This window comes from Protopterus annectens, chromosome 2.part0 (assembly GCF_019279795.1).
Source record: "Protopterus annectens isolate FY-2018-M chromosome 2.part0, PAN1.0, whole genome shotgun sequence".
NCBI classification, from domain to species: domain Eukaryota; kingdom Metazoa; phylum Chordata; order Ceratodontiformes; family Protopteridae; genus Protopterus; species Protopterus annectens.
The window spans coordinates 58,005,318-58,018,267 of NC_056728.1; the positions used below are offsets into that span (position 1 = coordinate 58,005,318).

Here is a 12,950-nt window from a genome sequence, read left to right on the forward strand (position 1 = left end):
TTGCAGAGGCTTCCCTGAACCCTGATTCCTTGCCTCCTGCTCCTGTTAAACCTGACAGGTACTATAGGGTGCCTGAGGCTCATAAGTATCTTTTTAAGAGTCCTAGGGCAGACCCGGAGACTGTTTCTCAGGGACCTAAAGGTGTTAAGGCCTCTGTTGTTAAAAACCCTGTTCCCACTGATAAAGAGGCAAGGGCTTTGGATAGATGGGGAAAGAAAGTGTATACTTCTTCCACTTTAGCCATGAGGGCGTTGAATTGTCAGTTTCACATGCTAAAATATCAAAATTATCTCCTTTCACAATTGAAATCTAAAGTGGATGCTTTGGCGGAAGGTATTGAGTGTAAAGAGTTGCTGGATTTAGTTCATGTGTCTGAACAAGTGGGTAAGCATTCTTTGCAATGTGGTTTTGATGCTGTACAGGCCTCCTCGAGGGTGGCTGCCACTAGTTCTGTTCTTCGCAGGCATGCCTGGTTGAGGATCAGAATTTAGCTGAGCATGTTAAGACAAGGATTTTGGATGCTCCTTTACAGTCTGATGTGTTGTTTGGTTCACCTGTGGAAGCAGTTTTAAAGAAAATGGAAGACAAAGCTAAGTCTATGCAAACTGTTAAAGATTTTTTGCAGGTGCAGCCACCGAAGTTTAGTAGAAATTGGCCTACTGAGGGATGGACATATCCTGCTTATGATTCCCAGTCTAGGGGTAGGTCTAGACGTGGTAGGGGCAGAGCTCAAGGTGCTTTTAGGCCTAGAACAGGAGTTCACCTGCTCAGACTTCTGGTGAGGGCAGGGGTCAGTCCTTTCGTAAACAGACCCAATGACCTGCCTTTTCAGCTGCCAGTAGATTCTCGTCTGGCAGCTCCTCTGGGAGGAAGACTGTCTCTTTTCAAAGAAAATTGGGATTTAATTACTCAAGACAGATGGGTGTTGGATATCATTCACCATGGTTACAGGTTTTATTTCCATACATTGCCCCATTCAAAGGCATGCCAGACGTTCCTCCTCCACAAAGGAAAGAGGCTCACAAGCAAATTTCTCAGTTACTCCAAATAGGGGCCATTCAGCCAGTCCCTGTCTCAGAAAGGGGCCTAGGATTTTATTCTCGCCTGTTCCTAGTACCAAAGAAGGGGAACACGTGGAGACCAATTTTGGATTTATCTATCCTCAACACTTATCTGGACATTCCCAAGTTCAAGATGTTGGCGTTACAACAGCTTTTACCTCTGCTGGGCAAAGATCACTGGATGGTAACTTTAGATCTCAAGGAAGCTTACCTTCATGTGCCTATAAGACTAAGTTGCAGGAAGTATCTGCGTTTTCGAGCTGGAAATTCTCATTATCAGTTCTCTGCATTGCCCTTTGGCTTATCTACTGCCCAGAGTATTCACAAAGGTTCTGGCTCCAGTGATAGCTTACTTCAGGCTAAAAGGAATTCAAATCTATCCTTACTTGGACGACTGCCTGATTCTGGCTCAAGAAAAGGAAGACCTTCTCCAGCATCTGGAATATGTTATAGCAGTGCTAAGATGCCTAGGGTATTCTGTGAGCGAAATAAAGTCCAGTCTAGTACCCTCTCAAGACATGTGCTTTCTGGGTGTGAGACTGAATACAGCAGCCCAGATGGCCTTTTTAACCCCGGACAAACAAAAGAGTCTATCACTTTACTTCCATCAACTATCTCATCAGTCCGTGCTGACTGCAAGGACAGTCCTTCAAGCATTAGGGTTCATGGCATCTTGTATTCTGGTGCTTCCCAATGCCAAACTGCATATGAGGAAGCTACAATGGTATCTCAAAATGTATGGACACAGCACTGCCAGGATTTGGACACTGTCATTCAAATAATACCTTGCCTTCAAAAAGAATTTTTGTGGTGGGCTCAGGAATGTCACCTAAACAAGGGACTCTCTGTGACCCGACCAGAGGCGAGTCAGATTTTAACGACAGATGCCTCGGACATTGCTTGGGGAGCTCATCTAAATGGAAAGTGGATACAAGACAAGTGGCCTGCCAGACTACGGCATCTACATATCAACATGAAGGAGATGTTAGCAGTCCAGTTTGCATTAATGGCTTTCAAGGAGTTACTTCTTCCAGGGCAGGTGTTGATTCTAACAGACAACACAACTGTCATGTGGTACATCAACAAACAAGGGGAACACATTCTTATCCTCTATGCAGGCAAGCAATGATTTTATGGGAGACAGCTCAGCTTGCAACTAACTCTTCAGGCAAGGTTTCTGCGGAGCACAGAACTCCTTAGCAGATGTGTTAAGCAGACAAATCATGGATCCCCACGAGTGGAAACTGGATCTTCATGTATTTCAGAAATTGACAGTGTCATGGGGAACTCCAGACATAGATCTGTTCGCTTCTCCACTAAACCACCAGCTGCCAAAGTTTTGCACAAAGGGGTTTCATCACACAGCTTGGAAAGTGGATGCTCTGTCTTTCAGTTGGAAAAATCTTCATGTGTATGCCTTTCCACCTCTGCCTCTTCTTCCAAAGGTGCTCTTAAAGGTCAGACAAGACAAGCCAAGGATGATTTTAATAGCTCCAGATTGGCCTCGGCAACACTGGTACCCACTACTAAGGAGTCTGGTAAGGAAGCCTCCATGGCCCTTACCTTTGATTCCACATCTGTTATCTCAGAAGGACGGTCATCTGCTCAATGTCAAGCTTCACTCTCTTCATCTGACAGCCTGGCATATTCTGTGTTGAAACACAGCAGGTCTCAACTTCCTCAACAAGTTTTAAATGTGATTATGGAAGCTAGAAGACCTAGTACAAGGAAAGTGTACGCAGAAAAATGGAATAGATTTTTGTTTTGGAGTACAGCAAAGAATTTGGAGATTTCTGAGCCTAATCTGAGTGTGGCTCTTCAATATCTTACTGAGTTATTGGACAACGGTTTGTCCTTCTCTTCCATTAAGATTCATGCTGCAGCAATTTCAGCTCACTATGATTGTGACCCACCATTGTTTTCGCATCCCTTGTTCAAGCAGTTTCTTAGAGGGGCAAAGAATATAAGACCCCCACGTAGAGCTCCTACTCCTGCTTGGGATCTCAATTTTGTGTTGGAAAAACTTACTCTACAACCTTTTGAGCCTGCAGCTACTGCTGAATTGAAATACTTGTCATGGAAGACTGCTTTTCTGTTGGCTATTACTTCTGCAAGAAGGGTGTCTGAATTGCAGGCCCTTATGGCAGTTGAGCCCCTTTTGATTTTCCATAAGGATAGGGTATCATTACGTACTAATCCTTCTTTTATGCCTAAGGTGGTTTCTAGTGTGGCTTTAAACCAAACTATTCATTTGCCTACTTTTTATGCAGACCCCCAAAATAAAGGGAAAAGATTTTGCACACTTTAGATGTGCACAGGCAATGCGTTATTATTTGAGCAGGACTAAGGATTTTAGGCAGTCTCAGCAGTTGTTTGTTTCTTTTGCTTTGAGTTCGCAGGGCAAGCCTGTGTCAAAACAAACTATTTCTAGGTGGATTGGGTTTTGCATTGCATTTTGTTATTCCCATCATGGCAAGGAGATTCCATCTGGGATTAGGCCTCATTCCACTAGGGCTACTGCCACTTCAACAGCATTTCTAAGGGGGGTGGCAACTAAGGATATTTTGGAGGCAGCTACTTGGAGTTCAGTGCATACTTTCTCTAAGCATTATCACCTTCCTCTCTATTCTAAGTCTAGGGCTGGTTTTGCCACAGCTATTTTGCAAGGCATGTTGTCAGCTCCTGCTACTTTATGATTTACCAGCCTCCCTTACCTCTGCTTTGGGATTCTACCCAATTGTTAGGACTGCAGCAATGTGGGATGAAGAACATAGTACAGTTTTGTACCTACCATAAATGTAGATGTTCGAGGATCCACATTGCTGCAGTCCAATTTACCCTCCCTCCTTCCCCTCTGTGTTTAGGGGTGGTTGTGTAGGTGAGGTTCTATGCTGATATTTTTGTATGGATTGTACATATTTTTGGTGCAGGTATATTGGGCCTTGTCTTTTTAGGGTCTTCTGACATCTGGGGCAAGAAAAGACTGAGGATATGGCGTCGGTCATGCGCATTAGTACCCTGACGTACTGACGTCAGTCTAATGCGCCCTGACCGACGTCAGCCTTATACTTTGGTATTCGGGCCGACTGGACAGCGGACTACCCAATTGTTAGGACTGCAGCAATGTGGATCCTCGAACATCTACATTTATGGTAGGTACAAAACTGTACTTTTCCACTCGTGTGAGTCCATTAGATTTCTCCTTAAGCCATCTGCCAGTGAATTTTGCTTGCCTGGTAGGAATTTAGCTTGCAGGTGCACTTGATTGCTTAAAGAAATCCCAAACCCTGAGAGCCACACGCTCCAGAGATCTAAACCTTGTCATCACAACAAACCAACCATGCTGGAAGAATAGGTTCTTGACCCAGAGACTCCCCAGACCCTGGAATAGACTGTCATGCCCATACATGTCAAGCAGATCACCTCTTTGGCCCTCTTCAAAAGGAACCTTTATGACTGGATGGGAGAAAGGAAATTCACCCCAGGGATCATGTCAGTTGCCCTGCTAGACAGGGGTCCAGGGAAGTAAAAGTGTGGGAAGAAATAGCCAGGGAATTGTTATGGCTAGGCTTGTAAAGGCCCCTAGGGCAGACAGCCTAGTACCAACCTATGAACCTATAAGGCTGTGTTCCACACAGCCATGGCTAACCTGCAGAATGAGTAGGAATGATTTCCCCCCTGCGTACCACATAACTGTGGTGTTGTCCGTCTATCAAGAATTGTCCTGGCAGAATAAGGTATTTGAAGGCTGTCTGTGCATTCTGTACAGCTAACATTTCTTTTTGATTGATATGCAGGTGAATTTGTCCTGGGCTCCATTTGCCTTGAATGCATTTGCCTGCCATGTGAGCCCCCCATGCATAGTCTGAGTCTGTTGTCAGGGCTTGGGCGGCAGGGGGAAATGACTGAAAGAGTCCTTATAATAGGAATCAGTGTTTCCAGGTCCTGAGAAAGTTGACACCAGAGACTTAAAGTACCATTTAAGTTTCCTCATATGCAGTCTTGCAAATAGAATTAGTAGAATGCATGAGGCCATGAACCCTAGGGCTTGCAGTATTTTTCTTTCAGATAGCTGGGTTTGGGTGGCCAGTAGTTTGAAGTAATCCGTCAAATAAACCTGCTTTTCTGGAGTGAGGAATGCCATCTGGGAAGTTGTGTTCAAGCTTGCTCCCAGGAGTACAATCTTTTGGCTGGGTACCACATGTGACATTTTGCATTGATGGTATGCCCCAGAGAAGTTAGGAGTCTCTTTACAAACGTCAGGTGCTGAAGTAGCAATTCCTGACTGTCCACCTGAATCAGACAATCACCCAAGTATGGGTAAATCTGAATATTTCTCAGCCTGCAGTATGAAATGGCTGGAGCCAGGCACTTTGTGAATACCCTGGGCACAGTAGATAAGCCAAAGGCAAGTGCAGAGAACTGGTAGTGCATTGAGTCTGCCCTGAAACGTAGATATTTCCAGCAAGAATCCCTTATGGGGATGTGCAGATAAGCTTCTGTAAAAACTAGGGTGACAATCCAGGAGTCCTTGGCTAGCATAGGAAGCAGCTGCTGGACAGTAAGCATTTTAAATTTTGGTACCACCAGGAAGGTGTTGAGAGTTGAGATCCAAAATACGGTGCCACGAGTTCTCTTTTCTGGGTACCAGGAACAGTCTGGAGTACACTGTCCCCTTTGCCCTGCTGGAACAGGTTGAATAGCCCTGACACTAAGAGAAAGTACTTGCTTTTGGGCCTCTGCACACTGGTTTGAAGGAAGGTCTGGCAATCTGCTTGGGGTTGGCAGTGAGTGGAAGTAGAATCTGTATCCCTGGGATACAATGTTTAAGACAATCAGTCCTAGGTAATATACTCCCAGTTTTTTGCATGCAGGGTGAGTTTTCCTCCTAGGGGTGCACGTACTTGGGCATGGCTGGGAAGGATGAAGGACAAGTCATTATGAACTTTTTCCATAAGAGGGTGGCTTACCACTCCGTTTTTGAGGAGGGAGCACTCCATTGTTTAGATCTGTGCATACCCAGAGACTGTAGTCTTTGTGGTCTGTTGCCCCTGGGTTTGGACTGAGAAGGTCTGGGAGGGACTGGAAAAGACCATTTTTTTGAAGGCCAATGCCTACGGAATCTAGGTGGCTGTATCTGTAAGAAAACAGTTTGCATAGATTTAGCTTTCTTCCCATCTTTTTAACAACTTCTGCTTTCGGCCAAACATTCTTAGTTTAATGGAGCATCTATTAATTTTGCTTTGACATGGTCTGGCAAGATTTGTTCCTTCAGCCAAGCAGGTCTTCTCAGAACAGATCCAGTGACAGCAGCCCTGCAAGATGTTTAAGGCATCAAAAAGTACAGTTGTGTACATTAACCATAAATGTAGGATGTCAGAGTGTATTCACTGTTGCAGTCATCACATTTTGGTTATCTGCTTGCAGTAGCCCTTAGTCGGCCTGATTATCAAAGTCTTGGGTCCTGCGTTATTTGCTGTCTCATCTTCCTTACATTATTTGCTGTCTCATCTTCATTATTTATTGCATGAAATTTGCAGAATTTAAGTATTTTTACAGTGATTTAGTGTAAGCAATGACTTGTGTTAAATCCCACATTTATGAACATTAATGGACTTGTCTTGTTGTAGTATCCAAGTTAAAATCTGACCTGTCTGATGCATCTCACACAGCAGGCTTTTTGGTCTTCCTAATTTGGTGTTTCTTAATAGATAAAACAGTGAAGTTATGATATTTGAAGAAATGTCGTAGATTTATCATTTTCAGCACTGTTGTGCATTTGAGATAGCTTTTGTAATTTCCCCAACTCGCGTATATTTTCCAGTTGATATATTTGGTTGAAAATAGGCACTTAACATGTGCCTGAATGTTTTAAATGTGCAAGGCACAAGCCTGTACTGCACTGAAGTTATGAAATGGTCTGGTCTGTCAGGTTACAGAGCAGCAACACTAACAAAGTAGTTTGTGGGTGTAAGCTTGATATGCCTGTTGAGCCGATTGGAATACCACAGGAAAACCCAATGAGACTTTGCATTATGCAATAGTGATGGACAGAATAGTCAGTGGTACTTTGGTAATCCATCATTTACAGCTGAACTCTGACAATGCAGAAATGTTAGCATGTTAGAGCTAAGCAAGAAACTTGGTGTGTAACTCCATAACCGTATGATAGTCGTAATGTAGCACTGTTCTACATCTTGTCTTTGTGTAACTTGGTAAGCACAGTTTGTGAAGCTTGTAGACTGGATTTCTTGCATTAAAAAAACTCCAGGAAGTGTACATTTTGACCTACTACTTTGGTAATGATTGTAGAGCTGGTAAAATCTGAAGAACCCCACTAATATTGTCCATTGTTTATCCTGTTTTGTGGACTTGTGTGGCATAAGGGATACACGATATGCATAATGGAGAACTGTATAATGAAATGTTTTAGCAGGGAACAGAGGTTAAATACCTGCGAATGTAGCATTGTTATTACAAGAAAGTAGTTTACAATTTCTGCCTTTAGCTTAAGGTTTGTCTTTTAATACTGACATTTTAATTTTCCCTTCCCTTAAGCATGGTTGATACAGTCCTGCTGACATTAAGTGAGCAATCTGCAGACACCTTGCAGTCAGTCTGATTGGCAGAAACTGGTTATAACAATAAGAATTGTTTGAGTTTTAGACAAGCTGTCTGTAGCACATTTTTGTCACACTAAGTGATTTTTATGTTTTTTTTAATAGGAGAGTCGAAATGAAGGCCAGGCATGATGAGATCAGAAAGAAATATGGTAAGTGATATTGAGGGTAGTCCACTAATACTGTGCTACCAGAGGGTAGTCCACTAATACTGTGCTACCAGAGGGTAGTCCACTAATATTGTGCTGTGGAGTATCAGATGATAGTCCGCTAACATTGTGCTGTGGAGTATCAGATGATAGTCCGCTAACATTGTGCTGTGGAGTATCAGATGATAGTCCGCTAACATTGTGCTGTGGAGTATCAGATCATAGCCTGCTAATACTCTGCTACCAGAGGATTGTCTACTAATACTGTGAGCTGTGGAGTACCAGAGGATTGTCTACTGTGCTGAGGAGTAAAAGGATAGTGCACTAATACTGTGCTGTAGAGTATAAGAGGATAGTTCACTTAATACTGTGCTGTGGAGTACCAGAGGGGGTTTAAGACAGAGGACCGTAACTGCAGGAGTTGGAGTGAATTCCTTCATAGCAACAGTGGGCTCATAATCTGAAAGAGCAGGTCTAATTTCTGACAGTCAACTGTTGAGGCAGTGTAGCCGTCAGTGCAGAGTAGAGTTTTGATTGGTTTTCCTGCTATCCTGTTTGATAATTCTTTATAGATCTGGTTGGAATCACTGGATCCTCAGGTCTGCAAATTCTGAGACTTGAACATCACTGGATTTCTTTCTATAGTTCTGTTGTTCGGTAAATATCAGTTGGTATAGTTTGCAAACTAGTTGAGACAGAGTTCCTTAGTACAGCCTGGAATCTTGCAACTTTTTAGTGGAGATCAGTGCTACGTTATCTTTAACCCAGTACCTAATATGTAGTTCAGTGCATTAAGATACAACAGTAACCATATGTCTGGAGCACATTGTGGTCTTTGTGCTGAACCTGTACACTTCCAAAAAATAAATAAGTAAAAGGGGGTGGAGTAGCCCAAACCACAAGCAAATGCTGGGAAGCATGATAAAGTACAAGAATCCGTCTTATTTATGGTCCTCTCACATCAGCTTTCTTTTGAGCAACAAGTTTTGAGAACTTTTAAAATGAATGGATTCTAAGTGATGTTTATTTGTGGGATACAAGCATTGTGCATAGCTCACCCCCTGCTCTTAAATATACCAACTCCGAGATTTCACTACAGTGAAGAGAATAGTAAAGTTACCTCTCCGCACTGTTGGGTGATCTCAATTGTGTTTGCATTTTGAGATTTCAAAATCTTGAACATCTGAACTTCTGGATTCTGATGTTCGCGATTGACTTTTCGAAATTACATAGTGGACCCATATATCTGTCTGGAAAAGCCAGAGGTTGCAATGGCTGTTGTAAAATAAGCTGTAATTCTTCCTGGAAGTACATGTGCATATGTTTGTGCAGCAGCAATATGGGCTAAACCACATACCTTCATCTCTCATTACAAAGTCTATTTGGCCTCCTGAAATAGGGCTTCTTTTGGTTCCACTATTCTGAAGAATATTCTCCCTTGAACCACTCAGGACTTTTAAGTGCTAGAGACGCTGTCCCAACCTGGTATGAATGAAGGTGAGAGGGGACAATATCACATGAAGTTGTGTACTTACTTTAATGTTCAATGTGTGTTGTCCATCTTTGCCTTCATTCTTACATCCTACCCTCCTTCCCGCTCCTTTTCTTAACTCCTAGAAGACAAGAGTCTGTTCAATTAGATTTCCATTGAGCTCTGTCCTTTAGCCTGTAGTTACTGCATTGAATTATGTATAACCTTTTTTATTGGGGCAAACAAGATCTAGAGATGGTTCTAGTATATGCTGGGGTAGGGGGTTGGCCACGAGCTAGCAGGAGTTCCCTGAGCTTGAAAATAAAGGCCAAGAGGGATCAGAGGATTGTATCCAAACCCAACCTGGGAAGAATGAGGACGAAGATGGATAACACACATGGAACGTTATTGTGAGTGCATGACGTGTTTGTTTTTTTTTTTTTCCTCCAATCATCCTTGCCTGTTTTTGTTGGTGTGCTAAGATATCTTTAGTGATACTTTTCCATTTCCCTGTATTTGCGTCCTGTCTTGTGATGCTTGACTCCTTTAGTTTAACTGAATTAAACAGAATGTTAGGTATACAATTGTATACATTAGGTATACAGTTTTATATTAAAGTTGGCCAGTGTAGTAAAAGTTTAGGTGTTCAGTTCTTGTATTCATTTAAGTTGGCATCTGATATCTGTGTGCCTAGTGTACTGAAGGGTAGTTCGAATCACTGCTGCATGGGTAAAAACCTCTCTCTCCAAAGCCAAGAACACAGCATCCATGGGACCTGACAACATCCCAGGCTACCTTCTACACGAACTACAGAATGAACTGGCACCCCACCTGTGTACCATGTTCAGTCATAGCCTCACCTCAGGCTTTGTGCCCATTGAATGGCGCACTGCGATGGTTGTCCCACTCCACAAAGGGGGAGCCACGGCAAACCCCGGGAACTACAGCCCCGTTAGCCTGATGAGCCTGGTCTACAAGGCCATGAAACGTATCATCATGGAACTCATAAACAAAGACATTGGAGATCTCTAAACTCTGGACCCCACACAGTTCGCGTTTGTAAAAGGTAGATCATGTCTCCTAAAACTGATAGATGTTTTTGAAGCAGTCACCAAAGCTATAGATGAGGGCAAGGTGGTTCACACAACCTATCTCGATCTCACCAAGGCGTTCAACACCATCCCCTACTCTGAAATTATAGATAAACTCACTAAACTAGGTATAAATCCCTATGTCACAAGATGGGTTGCCAACTGGCTTACTGAAAGAACCCACACTGTGAAAGTAGCAGACTCCAAATCAGACTTCCAGTGACAAGTGGAGTACCACAGGGTTCAGTCCTGGTTCCTCTCCTGTTAGCCTGTACTTCAGAGAAGTAGATACCAAACACAGAAGGTCTTTAGCTAATGAAGTTTGCAGATGACTGCAAACTAGGAGCCATAATCAAAACTTCTAACGGTGGACACCCTACAAAAGGGCCTCACTGAGACAGATGCCTGGTGTCAAAGCCATGGCCTCAAGCTCAATGCCAAAAAGTGCATCGTCATCCCCTTTGTTAAAAACTCTGTACCCATGAACTACCACATAGACGGTAGTCTACTTAACACCGAAAGTGTGATGAGACCTTGGGACACAGGTGGACAGTAGTCTCTCCTTTGATCACATCGCCACAGTGGCCAGGAAATCCTTCTACGTGGCATCACAAAAGGTTTCTCATCCAGAAGAGGTCATTGTTCCCCTCTACTCATCACTCATTAGACCCATTATAGAGTACAACGCCCTTTTTGGTATGTACCTCACAAGACCTGTACAACAACTGGAAAGGCTGCAGAAATACCTCACAAAGAGGATTACTGGCCTCAAACAGATGCCTTATGCAGACGGTCTCAAAAAACTCCAGCTTTATTCCGTCGCATATTGCCTACTCAGAGGCGATCTCTGCCTAAAATACAAAGCTATGTCAAACCCAGAGCTGTTGGACATGCTCCACTTAAAGAAATCCCAGTCCCTCCGAGCTTTAGGTACCTAAACCTTAACACTACAATAAACAGAACATGCTGGAGGGATAGATTCCTGTCCCAGAGACTTCCCATACTCTGGAACAGACTACCTGTCTATGGCAACCAGAGCTCCTCATTAGCACTCTTCAAGAAAAATCTTGATGATTGGATGGGTAATAGGAAATTCACCCCGGGGATCACTTCTGTGGTTCTGCATGACAGGGGCACAGGAAAATAATTTTCTTGGGTGGCGAAAGCCAGGGTACATTTTAGCTAGGCTTGTATAGGCCCTAGAGCCAATAGCCTAGTACCTACCTATGAACCTATATATAAATATATATATATATATATATATATATATATATATATATATATATATATATATATAAATCCAATAGCCTAGTAACCCTACCTTTGAACCTATAAAGTAATTTTACTAATCTCTGGGGTCACAAAATTAAAACATTAATATTATTTGGAACACATTTACTTAAACAAGCTCATAGTTTGACAGAAGCTGGATCGTGAAGTCATAAAACTAAGTAAGTTGTGCAGTAGTCAATAAAGACCATTTAAAACTGGTTAATGTATTGTGTTTTGTAACAACCAACTGATTTTTGGTATTAAAACTTCATCATTTGCAATATATTTAGTCAGCTTGGTCAATGGGTTTCATGTTTTAAACAGACATGGCAATTACCCCATCTTGAATCGGATTTGATTTGTCTCCTTTTATTTGAATATATAGCATCTCTTTCAAAATGAATATACCTTGAGATGTGTAGTAGTTTGTTGCTCAGTTAACAATTATTTATCTTGCTCCAGAATGAAGGTTATTTAATGTTATTGACTGTGACCCTAACGATTATTTTTATCTTGAGGTTATTTAAAAGCTTAGGGTTGCTTTAGTCTGCCTTCTGCCATCTTACTGTGTCATGGAGGTATTTTCTGGATTGGTCATCCCTCTTTTAGCAATCTGATGAGCTTGTTTAATTATGATAGATTGGATGGACAACTTTTATAACTTAACACTAGGTTTTCCAGCCTTGAAGCAGTTACATCTGTTTAAGGATGCAAGTTTGAAGTCCCCTGTATGGGGAGCATGAGTGTTTGCTCCCACATTTAAAGAAAAAAATTAGTACTCGCTGTAAAGTTAAGTTGATCAACTTTACAATAACATTCTGAAGTCAGCAACAGTTAAAATGCAACTGTCAGTGATCTGTGAATGTAATTGCTTAATGTTTAGGGCCATTTCTATGTTAATCAGTCCCACAGGCACCCATACAGCTGATGGCGGTATACTTCACAAATCTGATGAATGCAGCCCTTTGGTGAAGTCTGCATTTGGAATGGTCATCCTTTCCACTACAGTTTAGCTTTTTCTTACTCTTTTTTTTCTTTTTCTTAAGCTGCTGTGATTGGGTAACTGTGGGGGCATTTGTTCTCTTAGTCATCAATTATCATGTTGTCCCACAGCACTAAAAAAGAGCAACTAAACTTTACACCCACCGGTTCCTTTTCTGCTACTCAGATGGTTTAAGCATTGAAAGCAGGAGTTTTACTAAGTATTCATGTGAGCACCAGATTGCCAGGGCCATGACTGCATGATCTCCACCGTTTGTGGAAGGAACATGATGTGATGTACTGCT

The 12,950-nt window shown here is 42.4% G+C and overlaps 1 protein-coding gene across 1 annotated transcript in view; it reads left to right on the forward strand.

The window, feature by feature from the left end:
* Positions 1–12,950, forward strand: part of LOC122792699 (PTTG1 interacting protein) — a 743,791-nt gene that overhangs the window by 659,088 nt on the left and 71,753 nt on the right. The window contains exon 5 of the mRNA XM_044060284.1: positions 7,787–7,833. Within this exon, the coding sequence (XP_043916219.1) occupies positions 7,787–7,833 (47 nt within the window). The remainder of the gene's footprint in view (positions 1–7,786; positions 7,834–12,950) is intronic.